General features: G+C 35.5%; 1 protein-coding gene and 1 long non-coding RNA gene across 14 annotated transcripts in view; one reads left to right on the forward strand and one right to left on the reverse strand.

The window, feature by feature from the left end:
* CALD1 (caldesmon 1) overlaps positions 1–20782 on the forward strand; it is a 239709-nt gene that overhangs the window by 146230 nt on the left and 72697 nt on the right. The window contains exon 1 of one of the 10 annotated variants that reach the window (XM_031939099.1): positions 20066–20325. The exons of the other annotated variants lie outside the window; for them this stretch is intronic. Coding sequence (XP_031794959.1) covers positions 20279–20325 — 47 coding nt within the window. The 5' untranslated portion in view covers positions 20066–20278. Of the gene's footprint in view, positions 1–20065; positions 20326–20782 lie in introns of those variants that run through there. 10 annotated transcript variants of the gene reach the window in all.
* Positions 6298–20782, reverse strand: part of LOC116419392 — a 36588-nt gene continuing 22103 nt past the window's right edge. For 2 of the 4 annotated variants that reach the window (XR_004229690.1, XR_004229689.1), the window contains one exon: positions 18989–19523. This is a non-coding gene — a long non-coding RNA (uncharacterized LOC116419392). Of the gene's footprint in view, positions 6514–17824; positions 17966–18988; positions 19524–20782 lie in introns of those variants that run through there. The other 2 variants (XR_004229691.1, XR_004229692.1) reach the window with 2 other exon arrangements.

Below are 20782 nucleotides of genomic sequence, written 5' to 3' on the forward strand. Positions count from 1 at the left end.
GTATACTTTAGAGGAAGGAACATTGGACAGAGAAACAGCAGACCTAGATTCTAGCTCTGGTCCTTCCATAAATTATCTCTTACTTGAAGCAAATCATATCACCTCTCTGAGCCTCAGATGAGATTTTCCTTATCTGAAAATTAAGGTAACTGTTGCTAAGTATCCTAGATTCTGGGCTAAAGCGGGATGGACGGGTTAGAGTGGTATAGTACTGATACAGTGCTAGTTTTGCCATCCTTTGAAGAGCCAAGGCAATTTCCAAGTGATAACATTGGGTGAAATATCTTCCAGTCACTCAGTAATTAAAACTTCAGAATACTGACATTACTGCTGTTTCAGGCTCTTTTACTTCTGATTTCACATGCATTCTCTATCTCAAATCTGAGAAACAAAATCTAGGAAAGGACCCATTTTGAGGAGATGGAAATCACAGTTCTTCCACAGCCAATCAGCAACTTTCATTTTTCTTATTTAGCTAGTTGTTTCTACATCTTAAAAATTCCCTTTAATTCCTCTCCTTTGAAGGACCACAGAAACCATGATGTAATCAACATCAGTTTGGTGGCCCCCTAAGCCTAATATAAAGTTAAATTATATTTGAAACATATTAAATTATGTCCAGAGAATGACTTTTATGGAGTAATTTTCCTTTGATAGACTGTAATATTACACATACTCATACTCCAAAATCCTCTGAAAATGAGCTATGATAGAGGAGAATCCTGCTCTAGGAAAAGGGCAAGTAAAGGTGAAGGGATTTGGGATCATTTAGCCCAGAGGAAAAAAAAAACTAATGAATAACTTAGTAATGTTCTACCAGATTAATAAAGGACTTTTATATAGTGCTGTTCTCCATTTCCTCTTCCTTACCAATGAAAATGAAGGAGCTGAAAACTGAAGCCAAAGGAATTTATGTTAAAAGAAAACTCTAACACAGAACAGTTGCAGAAATAATAATAATTATGCCAATAGCCAGCATTTATATAGTTCCCATAATGTACCAGGGAGTGGCTGAGTACTTTACAAATATCATCTCATTTGATCCTCACAACAACCCATGGAGGTGAGTGTTATTATTTATCCCATTTAATAGTTGAATAAAATAAGACAAATAGGAATTAAAGGAATTTTCAAAGATCATATAACTAACCCCTCAAATGGAGTTAAAATTTATCTGTGGATAACAAATATTTCTAGTGGCTCCCTATTGCCTCTAGAATAAAATACTTTGACTTTTAAAGACTTTCACAATCTGCCTCCAACCTATCTTTTCAGCTTCATTGGGCATTATTTCCACTCTAGATCTTTGCAATCCAGCGAAACCGATCTTTCTGTTCTTCATACATCGTACTTCATCTCCCATGTATGTACCTTTGTACTATTTGTCTACTAGAATTTTTTTCTTCCTTCAAGTTTCAGAACAAGTCTACATGAAATCTTTCCTATCTATTGCTCCAACTGCTAGTGTCTTCACTCCCTAGCTGTCATGTATTTGACTATATTGTATTTATTCTATATACATTTACACTAAATATATATTTACTATCTCCATTCCCAAACCCACATCCCAGTAAAATGTAACATCCTTGAGATTTAGGAATGTTTTTATTTTTTGTATTTGTTTCTTTAAAATTATAGCAGAATGCTTACCCAGCACATAGTAGTTGCTCAATAAATGCTATGAATTGATTAGTTGATAGCTAAGTAATAAATTGATCTAAAAATCAAGAGAAGGGCTAGAGGTCCTTTTAAAGACTTTTCTTGATCAATGTTGTTTTAATGTGGGTGAACACTAGCCCTAGTTCTTGTAAATGATTAGAGAAGATAAAGAACACATTAATAGGGACAGCTACTGGATAGATTACTGGCCCTGGAGTCAGGAAGCCCTGAGTTCAAATCTAACCTCAGAAATGTAACACTTAGTAGCTATGTGACCCTAGGCAAGTCAACTCCAATTGCCTTGCCAAAAACAAAAAAGAAATACATTGAGAGGGAGGTGCAGAGAAAGCCAGTAGGGACTCAGGAAGAGAAGGTAATTTTAAATACTTTTTCCCACAGAATTATTTTTTTCTTCCCTTTTCAAAAAGAGAAAAAAAGATAAGACATTCTTTCCTTTAAGAGGAAACATGCTATGGCAAAAACACCTAACACTCTATATCAAGATAAGATTGAAATGAGTTTGTTATTTGGACATAAAGACTGATACTATAGCAAATTAGAAGAACAAAGGATAGTCTACCTCTCAGATTTGTGGAGAAAGAAGGAAACAACTAAAGAAGAACTAGAGTACAATATAAAATGCAAAATGGATATTTTTATTATATTAAATTAAAAAAGTTTTGTACACACAAAATTAATGCAGACAAAATTATAAGGGAAGTAAAAAACTGGGAAAAAATCTTTACATTCAAGGGTTCTGATAAAGACCTCATTTCTAAAATATAGAAAGAATTGACTCAAATTTATAAAAATACAAACCATTCTCTAATTGATAAATGGTGAAAGGATATGAACAGACAATTTTCAGATGAAAAAATTAAAACCACTTCTAATTATATGAAAAAATTCTCTAAATCACTATTGAGCAGAGAAATGCAAATTAAGACAACTCTGAGAGGAAGAAAAATTGGAACAAAAGATTTTGCAAGGGGTGAATGTGGAAAACTATCTTTGCATATATTTGAAAGTAAAAAGCTATTATTTGAAAGAACAAGGAGGAGAAGGAGGAGGAGAAGGAAGAGGAGGAAGAGGAGGAAGAGGAGAAAGAGAGGAGGAAGAGGAGGAGAAGGACGAGGAGGAAGAAGAAGAGAAGGAAGAGAAAGAGGAGGAAGAGGAAGAAGAGGAGGAGGAGGAAGAGGAAGAAGAGGAGGAGGAGGAGCATACTATAGTCATTAGGGAGAGCTTCAGAGCCAGGAAAGCCTGTATTTAATTCCGACCTCAGATAAGTCCTAGCTGTGTGTGCCTGAACAAATTACATTGCTCTAGGTAAATCTCTTAAAACTATAAATTACAGAGAAGGCACTGACCTGCAATGGTAGAAGAAGTTTCTTTATCTGAATATTTCTTTATATTAATAAAATCACAGATCAATCCTAATCCTTATTTGAGCTCTTCAGAAAATTGGTATTTAAATTACTTTGATGGGACAAAAAACCCTTATCTATTTCAGCTTGTCATAATCACACCCATATAGTTACACACATACCATTTTGTACTCACCTGGTTAAACAAACTTTTATTATGATTATATATATTGAATATTCAGAATATTTTGTGGCTTTTTCAGATAGGTCTAAATATGCAGTTAAAAACACAAAAAGATACAATTTCATAACTTGAATCAATTGGTGGACCTTTGGAGACCTTCATGGATTAATGCAGAGTAGTCTATAGATTTTACTTATTTTTTTATTCTTTATCATGATTCCAATAAGGCTAATGTCATTAGTTTAATCACCACATAATCTAGTAATAAACCTCACTCTTTTTAAAATCCAGATTGCAAATCCAATTCTAGCCAACAGTTTTACTAAAGGCCACCATTATTCCTAAAAGGGACTGAATAATAGAGTAGATAGATCCTCACAGCCCATATCTACTAGTCAAAAGCAATTCAAATGATATTTCATTCATTGGTGACCTTATCTTCAAATAGGAAGAACAAAATGTTTTTCAAACGACTTCCAGAAGATTTGTTTTTTTTTACCTTTTGTTGTGAGGTACTAATATTGCCAAAACACAGCTTCCTAGTAAGGGAAAGTCAAACCAATTCCTTTGAACATGAACATAACTTTCTAAATGTATTAAATGGATTTTTGCAACAAGACCAACTGGATGAACTATTTTAATTCAACTATTCAAAAGTATTAAAGGCTTTCAATCTGAATGTTTATTATTTAAACAGTTCATAATCTACTGTATTAGAATAATAATGATAATAATAATTCGGTTGCTTATTTCTTTCATTCATATCTGATTCTTCATGACCCCATTTGGGATTTTCTTGGCAATGATACTGGAGTGATTTACTATTTCCTTCTTCAAATAATAATTCTTAAGATATTTTATAGTTAACTCAATTCTTTATATAAGCTATCTTATTGGATCCTCACAATAGTCCTGGTAGGTAAATAAAACAAATATCATTATTTCTACTTTGTATAATGAGGAAATGGAGGCTTAGAAAGACTAATTACATTGCCCCAAGATCACACAGATAGGAAAGGATCCAAGTGGGATGTGACCCTATATCTTTTGACTGTAACTACACTTCATAGCCTCCTCAGCTAGTAAGTGATATAACCCAGGTTTTTTAACTCATTGTTCATTACTCTATAGCATTTTGCTTTTTTTTTTTTTTTTTTTTTTTTTTTTTTTGGTCTTTTTGATTGTTCTGTCAAACATCAGAAGTCTATATTTCCATAAAACATTAACCATCAAAGACCTGAGGGGAGCAGAAAAAAGTGCTATTTAGCTTTCTGGTAAGTATTAGTTCTCAACAGTTTTTTAAAAAAAAGAGAGGCAGCTAGCTGGTGCAATCCATAGAGTACCCACCTTGGAATTAGGAGGATCTGAGTACAAATTCAACTTCAGGTACTTGACACTTATTAGCTATGTGACCCTAGGCGATTCAATTAACTCCAATTGTCTCTCAAAAAAAAAAAAGTTTAAAAAAAAGAAAAACTATGTTTTTATGAACTGGGAACCAGACCTGTGACTTCAACAATATAGGGAAGTACAAGGGAAAGAAACTCCTTTTCCCAATGCAGGCTGTTACTTTCTCTTTCATTTATAGTCTTGGAAAAACGTCTAGAGAGCAAGGTCAAATAGTCTGCTAGATTATATATCAGAGTCCCATGAGAGGTCCATTGACTTAGAAAACCATATAATAACATTATTTATTTTATTTCTATTTGTTTTGTTAAATATTTCCCAGTTACATTTTAATCTGTTTTCCCTTAGTCCTCATGCTTGACACCTCTGGCTAGAGCCTTGAGAGCCAGCTCAGTACCCCCATGCCACATTGTCTCTGTGAAATTTGAGGATTCAAATTCTATTGTTTGAAATAGTTATTAATATAGACAGAGGGTAGATACAAAAACTAAGAGACTGGATTAACTGGGCAAATCAATAGTTTAGTTGAGTTCCTTCTGGTTCTGGTTAAGCTACATAAGAGGGAAAATAACTTGTTTTTCTCAAAGGATCATCATCAGAAATTCAGGTTTGGAAAATCATCTTATATTTCACAGATAGAAAATTAAGATATAGAGTAAATGACTTATCTGGAGAAGGAAATGGCATATTACTCCATTATCTTTGCCTAGAAAAACCCAAACTGGGTTACAGAGAGTTGGATATGATTAAAATAACTCAACAGCAACATATTGGAAAAGAGTGACAGAGAAAGATTTTGACTCCAAATCTAACTTTCTTTTGACTATACCACTCTACCTTCTGAGGTAGGTACCTTCATCCATATACATACAGATGATTATTAATTACAAGCCATTCTTAATTTCATTAAAGCCGATCTTCTGATGATCCCTTCAATTTATTATCCTGCTTAATTTGCTAAAATCATATTTCTTTGACAATAGTACATAATTCTAACTTTTTGCTAATTTTTACTGACCACCCCTTAGTGAAATTAGATTAAATTCTTAAAGCCAGTTCCATTGAATGATTTTGAGTACACTGGTTTCCCTGCCATTCAATAACTCCGTACGTCCATATACAGTTCCTTTATTGGAATAAAAATCTTTGTAATTTTCAGATTGCTGCTATAAATAGTGGTGATGAGTCTGTATGCTCAAGAAGGTCTCACGGGACAGTATTTTTAACCACATTATTGTTTAGAATAGGAATTCTTCCGATGTCCATATTTTCCAGGGAGGGTAACACATCTGCCCCACCTCCATTGCCCTCCATTTTCCTTTAGTTTTAGGATTCCAGCTGATTTGTTCCAGGGGATTGCTAAAGGTTTGTTTTTATTTTTCTAAGGCTGACTTTGGTGTTTTACTACCTTGTGGGAATACTACAGATTTCGTGGGGCTCTCCAAATGAAAGCTGGATAATTCCCTGAGCTGTCACCAGAAACTGAGTAATGAATGAGGCCTTTATTTCTTGAGCTCAGGGAGCGCCTGCTTCGGCTTAGAATAACAGCGGTCAATCCATTTTCTACCCCCACAGAAAATCTTACACTCAGCTGGCAGGTTTTTCTGAAGCACTCTTGAGACCAATGTGGAAAATAACTGAGCTAGGACTTACCAAGAGACAAGTATGATCACCATGCTGTTTCAAAGACAGGGGACATCTCTAGGCATAATCATGTATCCTTCCCACGATGCTTTTGGCAGAAAGGGTTGATCTTAGTCTCTTCCCACTCCTTCCATGAACAGTAGTTTTGTTCTGTTTCTCTAATCATTACTGTCCTGTGTATCCTGCTTGTTCAGTTGGGCTTTATTTCAGAGATCTGATGTTCATTTATTCTTTGACTCCTTCTAAATGGAGAACCTGAAGAGCAGTATATGACAGTAAAAGGGCCCAAGATAGAATCATAAAGCAGACAATGTCTACATTTGGCAATTTTTACCCCGTTTTGAAATCACAGCCATCTCAATTTTCAAACATGCTGAGTTTATTCTTCTTTTTAGCTCTTTTCTACATTTTTGTGAACATTGCTAAACCATTAATAAGATTTCCTTTATCATCACTCTCCCTTTTCTTTTTGGATCTTCACCCTTGATTTCATCACTGTAAAAATTCTCAGTATGGAAACTCCCTTTTACCAGTGTAGAAAAGCAACTCTTTTTCCTTTATCATTCTTATTAGGACTATTTATTAAAAAAAAAAAATCTGTCCATAGTTTAAACAGATCTCTAGGTTGCCAGTATTGAATGAACAGAATAAAGATGTGTTTTTTGTTTTGTTTTTGTCTTTGTTTTGTGAAAAGACTAAGCTGAAGATGTCTTTACTCAAGAATTTTTCCTTTATTCTAAAACAAATCAAGTCCCATTCTCTTCCTTTTTCTTAATGTCCCAGAAATATGAGGAAGTACAAAAGATATCCCCATTACCATCATACATACTATAGAAACATACATATATATCTTTCATATATATAAATACATATATATTAAATATATTCGTACACATATATATAGATATCAATATATATTGTACAGGATGTATTAAATATATAATATATATTATGTATATATTCTATCATATTATATATGATAGAATGTGATATATGCTATTATATTTTATTCTTAAATACCTATTTCCATAATAATACTGACAAAGATGTTTTATTCATAGGATTTAGATTTAGAACTGGAAGAGACCTTAAAGATCATCTTCCAGATGAGGAAACTAAGGACTTGTTCCACATCACACACACACACACACATCATGCATAAGTGAAAAAGCCAGATTCAAACCCAAATTTTGACCCCAAATTGTGTCAAACCCCATCAAACCAGATTAAAATGTCATTGGGAAATGTTAAAAATACAGTAAAACATAGACAGTGTGAATATATGTTTTTCCTAAGTCAATATGAGGCCACAGGGATGTGTTTTTGGTGAGTTTGACATCAGTGGAAATCTAGGGGAAGCTTTGTGATGTTAGGCCACCTCTGACACTTGATACTTTCTTTTACCTTTGGATAACTCTTATCAGTGGTGCTTCAGTTTCTTCTCTGAAAAAAAAAAGGGGGGGGGGGAGTAGGGAGGGATCATGATGATCTGTAAGATTCCTTCCAGCTATAAATATGATCCTGACACATCCTTGCTGCTTCCTGACATAATTTTTTTGTTTGCTTTGTCCTTCTTGTCCAGTGTTATTATGTGACCTTTCTACATTGTAAAATCAAGAGAATCATCTAAGCCTTAAATAGATCCCCAGATGTCCAGCCCTAAATAACCTATAAAACCCAGAAGTTTTTTATTAAAAGAGTAAGATATTATAACAACTTGTATAATTCTGGTGAGAGACTACTTTTATGCAAATTTAGAGCTATTGTTATTTAATTATAGAGTTTATCCTAATTCTAAGTCATTCTTCAAAACACACTAATTGAACTTAAACTATGATTTTAAGTATAATGAAGTAAAGAAGATTGGAACAGAGAGGTCTTCTTTCGTCCAAGGTTCCTCAACCTATTTAATTCAAAACCCAATTTAGAGGATTCTTTGGCTCAAAGAACAGAATGATTTCCCCCATTGGAGGGTAATGTGGTACAGTAGAGAGAGCACTAGATCTTGAGTCAAATAAACTGGATTTCCATTTGCCATTTGCCTCTATGGATCCAAAGCAAGTCATCTCTCTGGGCCTTAGTTTTCTCATCTGTTTGAAAAATAAGATGAAGACTAGATCATGTTTAGCTGGATAATGATCCCTAAGGCCTTTCTTGCTCTCATTTCTATAATCCCAGTATGTTTAGAGTTAAAGTCAGGACAGACTGCTTCCTTCAGGAAACACAACTCATTGTCCTTGGACAGCTCCTAGCTATTTCTTCTGACCTCAACAGGGCCTTTAACTCATGATCACTCCATTGATTCTGGTGCTGACCTCTTTTACTGACCACACATCCGTCTATTATTTCCAACATCCACACACCATGCTGACTCAATGAGGAACTTAGCCTTGCCTCAACCCAAATTCTGACCTATCTATAGGCTCACACCTTCTCTGGCTTCGAGTCCAAATTCTGGAATGACAACAGTGCCTAATCTTTAGATGTATATACCTCAGTGGCTCTCTGGAAGAAATAACTATTTATTAGTTATTGAGCCTTGGCAGAATTGGCTTATTCAGTATTTGAATTACTTTATGAATTGCTAAGCTTATATAATACAAGATATTTTGTTATCTTTTTGATGAAGGAAAGCTTTTTTGGTTTTGGACTTGCAAAAAAAAAGGGGAGAGAGAGACAGAGAGACAGAGAGACAGACAGACACAGAGAGAGTGTAAGAGAGAGAGAGAGAATGAAAGGGGAACAAATAATTGACATATATATATATATACATATATATATATATCTATATATATATATATAGATATATGTATACCTTCAAGGCTTGCAAAGCACTTCATTTAAATTCTTTCATTTAATCCCTCACAACAGCCTTGTGAGGTGGGTGCAACTTTACCTCCATTTTATAGATGCAGAAAGTGAGCTTTAAAAAAAAGTGAAATTTGGAACACAAGGGTGAATGTTGAAAATTATCCAAGCATGTGTTTTGAAAATAAAAAGCTTTAATTTAAAAACAAAAAGTGATTTGTCCAAGGTCACAGAGCTAATAAATATTTGAGGCAGGATTTGAATCCAGAGCTTCCTGACTAGAGTCCAAAATTCTGTCTTCTGTGCCATGATACCATACCATACCACAACATTACTTAAAACATTGAACACTAACATTAAAAACATGTTAACTAATAATAACGCCTGGATCTTAATGTGGCATTTCTCTAATATCCTGATTTATCCATCTAGGCATAGCAGATGAGAACATTCTAAATCAGTATTTTAGCATGGTTCAAGGAGAATATTCCCAGATTTCTCATTGCTGACCCCTTCTTGGTTATATAGATATTAGTGAAGAGAGTTGAATACTACTAGATTCAGACTGGAAAAGATATTGGTAGTAACGACCCATAGACCATCACTGCCTTCCTACTGCTAAAAACTTTAAAAAAGTAAGAAAGAAAAAATACCCAAAAATCTTCCCAAATGAAGACTTTTTTGTGGACTTTTGCCTTTTGTGTATGTAAGGGAGTGTGGGGGGAGGAGCATGCCAGAGAACTTACAGCGAGGAAAAAAGATCAAAAGTGTTATTAAACCCCACTTAAGGGAAAGGGACCACTAAGGTGCTTATTTGATTTGATGAGAAGAAGTGCCAACCTTAGGTCTCAGGATCAAAAAATGAGAAGACATGCAAGTATAGGGAAGAGTTTTTGGAGGGAAGAAAAGTGATTAGGTAAAATTCCCAGCAATCATAGTGTAGTAGTTGGTTCCACTTATTAACCCACCTCATTTTTAAAAAGTAATTAAATTAGTTTTGTCACCTAAAAACATTTTTTGATTAACCCAATCAGAACCGTGTGCACCAGACTTGTATTTAAGTTGTACCAAAAACATTTGGACTAGGTATGACAGGAAATCTGTTCCCATTGGATGAGGTTTAATCATCCCCTGTGGAAACTATAAAACTTAGGAATTAGTTTGGAATTCTGGAGATTTTATGGCCTGCCAACAGAGAGCTTTCTAGCTAAATCTCTGAGAAGGCACTGCTTGGGAAAGGAAGAGAGTACCTCAATCTCTCCTTTGATTCCCCCAACTCTGGTCAAAGGAAAACTTTATGAACTTTTAAAAGTCTAAGAACTTTGGACCTCCCAGGTTCCTAATCATCATCGCATCAGTGTTTCTGGATCAGCTAATGGTAGTGCCTTAAGTGGAAGCCAGAGACATATTAGACACAGATTCAAGATTCTACAGAGAGTTTAATATAAAAAAAAAAGTATATCATACCTAAGGGGAACATCTTGAAGACCTGAATGAAAGAATTTCCAGGAGCTGTATTACTATATATATAATATATATATATATATATATATATATATTAGTTATTATTAGCATGATCATAATTGTTATCTCTTTAGTATAGTGCTCTCTAAACTTGAGCTTGCACTTGACTCTGTGGGAAAGCATGTCTTTTAAGTGAATATTTTTGTACCAACTGTACTAAAAACTAATTTAGTCTGACTCATTTCACGGATGAAGAAAAGCATACCAACGGGGGCTCATGAGCTGTAACATTAGAAAATAAACCTCAGACACTACAGATTTAAGCCTGGAGTCCCTGAGTGAATATAATGGTTCACTGAGAGTGGCTGTCGGGAATATTCACCATAGACATACATTAAATATAGCTTTAAAAAAATAGAATTATTAAGGTTTTTGAATCATTAAAGTTTTAGCATGATAGAATTTGTATAGCTAGATCCTGATTAATGAAGACAATAAATCCCACGAAATAATTTGCCATGTTTGAATTCAATTCTTTAATTCCACTGCACAGGAACCAATCACCACTATAGTTGTGTGAATTCAAATACATGCTACCACTTTATAGTATGCATTATTTGTTGCTAATAAGGACCTGGCTGTAACTCATACTCCAGCTACAAAGTCTACATTCAAATGCAATATCCTAACATACAAATTAAACACAGTAAACTGATCCAGATAGTTTTTTGCATTTTTAAAGAGGGCCTTTAAGATCTTCTAATCCAGTTTCTCCATTTTAAAGATGAAGGAATTGAAACTCAAAGAGGTTAACTTGTTAAATAAATAAATATAACATTAAATACTAAATAAACAGAACTGGGATAAGAACCTGGATTTTTCTAATTTCCAGTCCAATGATCTTTTTATTTTTACTTTGCTTTTTATTCTAAATTTACTTCATTTCTTCTGATATTTTTCCACTGCCTCTTTAATATTTTACAAAAACCTTCCTTACCAGATCATATTTAAATCTTGAAATTTGTACCTAAAATAAGTTGCCAGTGTTTTTGTTCACCCAGAGCAGAGCTGCAAGCCAGGTTGGGTAATCTTAGCAATGGAATTGCAACTTTCAGAATATTCTTAAATGAACTGGAAAAAGGGTTAGAAGGAAAAATAATATGAAATTCATTTAGAAAGACCTGGAATTCTGAAATACCATGGAGAATCTCAGATTACTCCAATTCTCTACACCTAATGACATGTTTTAGGAAGTCAAATTGCTATCTCAGATCATTGGCTTTCAAGATTGGAAAGACTGACAAGTTCTTTGTAAAAAGGCTTTAATTTAATTTTATTTTTTGTTGTCTTCCAGATGGTTCTTTATCTTTTTGTATGTGAGGTTTTGAATTTATTTCTATTGCTGCATGTTTTAGTTTAAAAAAAGGGGGGGGGGGAAGCTTTAGACACTCTTTTATAGCTTAATAAGTAAATAACCATTCCCAAAAGAATGTAAGCTTTTTGAGGGAAGGAACTATTTCACTTTTGTTTTCGCATCCCTAGTGACTGGCATAGTACCTGCACTTGGTAGGTCTTAAGACATGTTTGCTTTTCTTGATCTAATCCTAATTGATGTGTTATACAATTTGATAATTTCGAAGGAATAATTAGCCTGACATCCAAGCAGGCTGTCTTTTTTATTTGTTTCTCTGAGGAAATATTTTACATATGCAAAATTAGGAGGAATCTGTAATTTCCTCAGTCAGTGTAAGGAACCTCCTCCACTTCCACCAATACAAATCACAACCCCAAAATAAAAATAAATGAATAAATAAAATAAAAAACAAAAATAAAGAAGTAAAATAAAAAATAAAACAAAGAGTTGCCCAAGGCACATAAATATTATGTGATCTGCCCAAACTCACACAGGAAGTGACAGAAGAGGAATTTGAAGTCAGTCAAGGAATTCAAAGGCATTAAAATTCAAGGAAGACCTGAGTGCAAAGACTATCTCAAATACTAGTTGTGTGTAATATCATTTGGGCTTCTGTTTTCTCATCCAGAAAATGAATTGGTTGGATTAAATGGATACTAAGGTCCCTTACAGCTAATGTGTTAAGCAGCATTGTTTTATTACATCCTGATGTAATTTACTATGATGGCAAGTATAATGGAATAATGTGGAGAAAAGTCCTAATTGCACAATATAGATATACCCAAACTATGCAAAGTACATGATTATCTAGCTCATAAAATTTCTGCAGAGACAAGAATAAATCCATATCTGAGACAGGATATTTGTCTATTTTAAAAAGACCATATGTGAAATCACTAGGAAAATAAAATCATCTAGGCTCATGTTCCAGCTGCAAATTCTATATGCAAATGCAATATCCAGACATATAAAGTATTCCTAACGAATCCAAGTGGTGATGAAACTATCTGGATAACATAGATTAGAATCCTATGACTTGAAAGCTTATATTCCTCCTTTCAATACATTGTCATGTCCCATCAAATTCCTACGTTATCCTTTGCAGACACCCCAAAAGCCCAGGACCCCTGATAATACCTTTCTAAACAGAAGCTTGAAAAAAATCTGAGAATGTCATGACTCACATATACCATAGAAAATACATTATAATATTTTAACCTTTGATAGGTTTGACTGATGTCTCCTATATCACATTCATTTCCCATTCACCCCAATGTGTGACAAGGAATATTTAAGCAAAAGATGCTGTTTAATCTAATATGCTGCATCTAATATAATATTCTATGCTAGGAGGCCCTCATGTCTCTGCCATGAAGGACAAAGGATGTTTCATTATCTCTTCTCTAGAACTGTCATTGAGTTTTCTTCTATTCAGAGTTTAACTTTCTCTTAGTAAACTTTATACAAACTGGGAGCCTTCCTTGAAGGCAGAGGGAGTCCACTCCCTGAATGTGGTAGCCACATTCTGCTTCTTCCTGAGTAGAATAAGACTATGTTGTTATTGTGGCTGATCGATGGCATAGTGGATACAGGACCAGGCTTCATTTTCCAGAGTTCAAGTGTGACTTCCAACCCACACTAGCTGTGTGACCCTGTGAAAGTTACTTAACTCTGCCTCAGTTTCCTCATCTGTAAAATGAGCTGGAGAAGGAAATGGCAAACCACTCCATTGTCTTTGCCAAGCAAACCCAAATGTAGTCACAAAGAATCAGACATGATTGAAAATAACAAACATCAAAGGCATTTGGGGGAAAATAAACACATGAAAAGATAAATAATAATACAAGAATTAAATACAAACAGTACACAAGTGGTTATTTCTGACTGAATGGCTTAGAAGGAATAGTCAAATCACTATTAATCAGATGTGTTGGATTTGGAGAGGAGAGAAGTAAAAAGACTCCAAGGGGGAGAGAATAAGACTAGCAATGACATAAAGACAGAAGAACATTAAATATGATCAAGGAACAGTGAATCAACTATAAATAATTTCTGCCTTGGATTTCTCTCTGCTTCATGTTAAAACAGTGTGCAATCAACATTTCTCCTAGGTTGATAGGGATCAGATTATGGCTGGAGGAGGCTTCAGATGCTCAAGACTAAAGAAAGAATTTGTCTCTTTGCAATATATATTGGCTATGTGACCATGGATAAGGCATTTGACATTATAGCATCTCCTGATAACTAAGACCATAATGATATAGGAGAGATAGCAGTGACTCTGAAGTCCTTTTAACCTGAGAGTGCTCTTATCTGTCAATGATTCCTCTGGCCTAGGAATGTAAGTCCTCTGGTCTGGGAATAAGCCCTTTGACCTAAGAATCAATAATTATGGAGGTTCTCTGGCCCAGGAATGTAGTGGTGTTTCTTCCCTTAGATATACTAACAATCTGTCCCTGTTGGTCAGTAATGACCAAATTCCTGAGACAATAGTGAATAGACCACCCCTCAAACCTACCTGTAAGCCATAAAATTAGCAAATAAGTAACATGAAGTTCCGATCCAATTTTGTATAAATCTATCCCCGTTCCTTCTATTCCTTGCTAAACTCCCTTCTGGAATCTAGCCTGGTGTTATCAGCTTTGTAAACTCTTTGCCCTCTTAACTTGGAAACTGGATCTGCGAATTCTTTTGCCATACCTATGACACTGACCTGGGACTTCCTCAATGCTGCTGGGGTGCTTTATCCCTCCACAATAAGAATAACTATTAATCTACATTGGGAGAAGAATTCCTACACCAGTTAAATCATGGGCCCTACACAGGGAGTCCAATACCAATTAAATGGCAGATCTGAACCAAAAACAAAATAAAAATGATTTTAACTAATTATTTAACTAACATTTAACTAATTATTCTTGCCAACTAGATGATTTTCTCACTTGGTTCTGTTCTACTGGACCATAGCAAGCAGTCAATATCCTCTAAAACTGGATACTCTGGAGTAAAATTCTGTTCACCTCACTGTAGTTATAATTGTGATGTTTGCCATCTGTTAGGGCTTTTATTTAGAGTATTGTGTCCAATTCTAGTCTCCCTTCTTGAAAATATATTTCTCAAAAGTTATAATTAAGAAACTAGAAAATAGAAACTCTGAAAGGAAGATTAAAGGCTCTGGCATTTAGCCTAGAAATGGTAAGGCTGAAGGCTGACAATACCACTTATAACATTAAATTTCAACAAGACAATTTGATTAGTGGCTACTATAATCAATAAATCATCATTTCTTTCATTTCTAGAGAGGATGTCATTTCCCCTGAGACTCTCCTCATAATCCCTGTGACTTGTCAGACAAAATCATTCTTTACTCCACCAATTTCCTTCCCCCATTGTGTTATATTTCCCTATTAGAAGTCAACTTCTTGAGGACAGGGACTATCTTGTACTTGAATTCTCCATCACTTGAGCATCTTACTATAATAAGTACATAATAAATGCTTGTTCATTTTTCAAGGGTGATTGAATTCTGAGACAATCTACCTTACTATTTACTATACCAGATTTGACCCAGGTGTACTGCCTCTTCCCATGGTCTCATGGTCTCATGCTGCCTCTCCCATCTGCAATACAATAGGCATTGAAAGACATGGTTTCTGCCTTCACACAATGTGCTCAAAAGAAATATTTGTTGAATTAACTTCACTGTGATTTTCAAGAATGTGTAACAAGCCAGAGACTTTGTATTTCCCATTTTAGCAAAATTGATTTTACTCTCTTTCCTCACTCATTCACAGAATTAAAAATGATTACTTTATGAGTTAACTATAAGGTTTACTTTCCTCACCACAATTCTAAGATATATGGTGCTATTGAAAGAGTTTCACCACCAAATGTGGGGGTGATAGAGCGTTGGACCCCCAGAGTATAGTGGGGTTGAAAGTGATGTGTTGACCTATTTGTAGACTTGCAAATGTCACAAAATGTCTCAAAAGAATATGTAGTGCTTGCCATCTAGGGGAGGGGGTGGAGGGTGGGAGGGAAAAATCAGAACAGAAGTGAGTGCAAGGGATAATGTAAAAAATTACCCAGGTATGGGTTCTGTCAATAAAAAGTTATAATAATAAAAAAAAAAGAATATGTAGGCTTTGACTATCTCCAAATCAAGAGGCAAAGATTTTATTACTCTGTTAACACAGGGATAAATCCATATGGGATTTTTGGCAATTAACGGGAGGGAGGGGGGGAATGAAAGCTAAATTCCCTAATAGAATTCACAATTAGTCAAGGGGGAAAATGCCATTAAAGAGGAAGAAATTCATAAGGCAGTCTAAATTCCTAAAAATGGAGTTATACCAGAGATCACACCATTGAATAGCAGGTTAAATTCCTAAAGAAATTTAGCTATTGTGATATCTAGTATGTCACTGACTGACAAGCTAAGGAATTAATAGGAATTATTCACTGATGGACTAACCATAAAAGGAGTTTAGCACCCTAAAAAGAGTTAGTGATAACTAGGAGAAAGATGCCATAAAGTGTGGTCAAATCTAGGGAATTCCATAAGAGGAGCTACATGCCTAAAGAAGGAGTTTGAACAGAGCATTACCTTACAAGTAGGTTCTTTAATAGGGGAAGAATAACCTCAAGAGTTGACATCATAACTTGACTTTCTGATTGGTTACAGTAATTGTGGAGTTTGATCCTTTTGTTAATGTAAAGGGTTAAGCTAAGAATTCCACTGGAGACTTCAACCTGGGGTGCGATTAACAAAAGGCCCAAGTAAGATCAAAAGGTCAAGATAATCAGTGCTCCTCCCTGCTAGTCTCAGGGAGTATCTTGGGCTGTAAAATTCTGGCTTTCTCTTGATAGTATTACCCCCTGCCATCCAGAACCTGCCCAACTATCTTAAATTAAAATCTTTTCTGCCCTCATCACAAGTACAGACTATCATCCAGATTTTATAGTATCACTTCTCTGACTTTGAAATGAAGCTGAAACTAAACCCCAAGTTTTCTGATATCAAAATCATTTCAACTTCTCCTACAAATTCTACTATATTCTGCTAAAAATTCTACTGCAAATGTTTTATTCCATAATCTTCCTTCTGGGGTAATGAGTGGTACATGTTTAGAAGGAGACCACATACTATGAAGGAGATGGGGAGAAAGAGAAGATTGAAGGACTTCAAGAGAGCCTACAGAATGTTAGGAAGACAAAACAGGCAGAAATGTAAGCAAAGGCTCCAAACAGAATTTAGTGGAGAAGGACAGAAACCCTCCGATTTGGGCAATTTGAATGTGTTCCCACTATCCCTTGCTGGTGACCCACTACAATAAGCTGGAATTAGACAAATGTTCACTATCAAAAACAAAAATAGAAATTGAAGGAAAGGAAGAACAGAAAAAAAAAAAACACTTGAGAAATTGAAATTATTCAAGGGAGGGGAAAAACAAATAAAGAAGGAGCAAGAAAGGAAAGATGGAATAGCATTCTGATGGGCTTTCTTTTGGTTCTTCCACAAATGCACTAGAAGGCATGAAAACAGGAAAGAGATTCTGTGCAGCCTTAGAGAAGGGATAAAGGCAAAGGGAAAATTACTCCAAATGAAGATCTTTTGTGAGAATGCTACTTCAAATACATGACAACACAGCATAAACTGGCTGCATAATCACCAGGAGAGAAATATGGACCAAAGGAAAGTGCATGGGTCAGTGGGACAAACTGGGGCAAGCTTCCTGAAGGAAACACCAGGGTCAGGGGAAAGAGGAAATAGGACTGCCTGCAAATGTGCAGGAAAGCCTCATTTCAGCATCCTCGCCCACCTCTTCAGGAAAATTTCTTGGCCTGGACCCAATAGTGTTGCATTTGAAATCACTTCCTTTGTGAGGCTTTTTTTTTTTTTTTATTGGAGACTTAAAAAAAAAAAAATCAGTTCTGCTTTATGCCAAAACCACACCTACACCCTCAGATAAGATGGGAGTCAGCAGTCAGGAAGCAGAGATGGGCTTCATTCCGAAAATCCTGAGGGGGAAAAAAAGAGGCTCAAAGGTAATCATTTTTAATTCTATGAATGAGTGAGGAAAGAGAATAAAATCAATTTTGCCAAAATGGGAAACACAATGTCTCTTGTTAGTGACACATTTCTATCTCATCCTTGAAAATCACAGCCAAGTTAATTAAACAAATCTTTCTTTTGGGCACATTGTGTGAAGGCAGAAACTATGACTTTCAATGTCTGTTGTGTTGCAGATGGAAGAGGCAGCATGATATAATGGGAAGAAGCAGTGCTTCTGGGTTCAAATCTGGTATCTGATGCTTTTTTACCTATGTGATCATGGATAAATCAATCACCCTTCCAAGGCCTCCATTTGCCAATCCCTTCTATTTATAAAATATACTTTTGTAATACAAAATGCAGTTTAATAATTATAGTATCATAATTAAAATGATTTCCACTTGTATATAGGAAAAAAACACACATTCGATCATGCAATTTGAAGTCTAGTTCATTCTATAAACCTAATATCCCCATGTTGCTTAACCTATGAGCATAAAAACAAGCTAAATTCCTGGTTAGCTAAAATAACAAGAGAGCTTAATCTAATTGAACAGAAATCATTTAACTTGAACCCTGAGCCAGAAAATCTAGATTATTTCATTCATATTTTGTCTCTAATAAAGTGTGTAGCCTTGGATAATCACCCAGTCTCTGTATCAGTAGTAGAATCCCAGAATGGGAAACACCTTAGCTAAAGGCATGGAGTGGAAAAGTGGAAGTACATAAAAGGGAAGAATGTATAAAAAGACTGGAAAGGGTCAGGTCATGAAAAACTATCTGTTTAGATATAGATTAGGCTCTATTTGATCCTAGAGGTAATAAACTGGAGTTTCCTGAACAGGGGGAAGACAAGGTCTGAATCTATACGTAATCTAATTCAACAAGTATTCTCTTTCAGGCCCTACTATGAGCAAAGCACTGGGAGGTATACAGAGACAAAACAAAAACGATCTTCTCTCCTCAAGGAGCTTACATTTTGGGGGATGCTCCTTGAGGTCCCTTCCAATTCTGTGATGCTATGATCCTACATATGGATCCCTCCTCTTAACTAAAGAATAAATCTCTATTAAGAAACCCAAATAATAAAGTGTTTGATTTTCCATGTTTTTTCACAGAGTAAAAATTCCTCCTTTGATACTTGACTCTATCTTCAGTTTGTCCAGTTCACCTTAGAATTGGGAAATGTTTTCTTCTCCTTAGGCAGAGGTGGAGTATAATGTCCAGATAGAATCAGCCCCAGCACCTCTACCACCTTTTCCTCCTCCACCTCCTCCTCCTTCATGAGGGCAGAAATTTGGTTGCCATCCAGGCTCACCTTGCCCTGGCTGGGCTGGTGAACTCACCAAGTGAGGGGCTTGGATGCAATCTCTGCTGCTGGCTGTTTGTTTCAACATGTTCACAGGCCTCCTCCTGCCTTCCTTGCTCAGAGGGATTGGAGCACCCAGTGCCTGCAGTTATTTGGTGGAGGGAGTCTCCATCTTGACGGCATTTGGTTTGCATTTACATTTCATGCATCCTTTCCTGGATAAAAGGGACAAGAGAGGTTTCTTAGATTCAGTTTCATAGTGGGAACTGTTTACTTTGGAGGCCACCTACACCAATACTAATTGAGAACAGATCTTAGAACAACTGCTGGAGAACTGTACCCAGATGAACTTTACAGGAGGTTAATTCCTGATGATCCTTTCACAATTAGATTGTGTATAGACACACACATATATATACATACATACACATACAAATATATATAATCCTTTCACAATTAAATTGTGTGTGTGTGTATATATATATAGTCTTTAATGTTAACCATGATCAGCAAAGTTCAGAAAATTTTGAAAATATATTTGAAATTCCTTTGAATGATTGCTGATTGAAATAGGATTATTTGTTGGTAAGCATTTGGAGTCCTTGCTGTAATACCCCTATCTGGTAGTGATATTCTTGAAAATCTTTGACAAATACAAGGGCCTTTGAGGCACAAACAAGTGAGAGCTTCTATTAGAGAGATTACAGTAAAAAATAACAATCAGCTCTCAGATGATCCTATGCGGAGGGGAAGGGTTGGGAGGAGTAGATTTGGCAGAGGATTTAGCTCAGACTTTCGTCACAGGGGCAGACCAAAATGTTAATACATAGGGTGAACAGGAGAGCATCCTGCAAACTCCATTAAGACTGAAACGAAAATGACATTCTTCCTGTCCCATTCCACACCCTAACGATTTGTCCAGTCCCTCACTGAACCTGGCAGCAGCTCCCACTGATTCTCAGCTGTAGACATGCTCAGCAGATCGCAGGGAAGACGGAGCCTATCCAGTCTCTCTCAGTGAGTGCTTACTTTGTTTTCATTTTTTGCCCTTTTTGCTTTTCTGTATTGGATTTTGAGTAATGGGGTTAGGGGGAAGGAGCTTTGGAAGAGTAGTAGAAAGCTAGAGAGGTTAAACAGTCAATAAGTTCCAGTAAGTTCTAAAACTGTACAAAACTTGGGTCTAAATGCCATATGGGTTCTAACATCTCTTATTTTCTTTCTTCCCATTTTGTTGTGTTTCGTAATACATGATCAGAGGTGGGCTTGTTGTCATACTTAAGGGCATTCTTCTTGAGAGATCAGCATTCTAAGATTAAAAAAACAAAACAAAACAAAAAACTCCTGTGGTTAGTTAAACCCAGTCCCTCTGTTCGGAGTGATCACTTTACAACACACAGATTTCATCTAAGTCATTTATTGCCCAATCCTCAGAGTAAATAGCAAAAACTTTTCATTATACAAGCAATCTGAACAG

Source organism: Sarcophilus harrisii, chromosome 5 (assembly GCF_902635505.1).
Source record: "Sarcophilus harrisii chromosome 5, mSarHar1.11, whole genome shotgun sequence".
Taxonomy (NCBI): domain Eukaryota; kingdom Metazoa; phylum Chordata; class Mammalia; order Dasyuromorphia; family Dasyuridae; genus Sarcophilus; species Sarcophilus harrisii.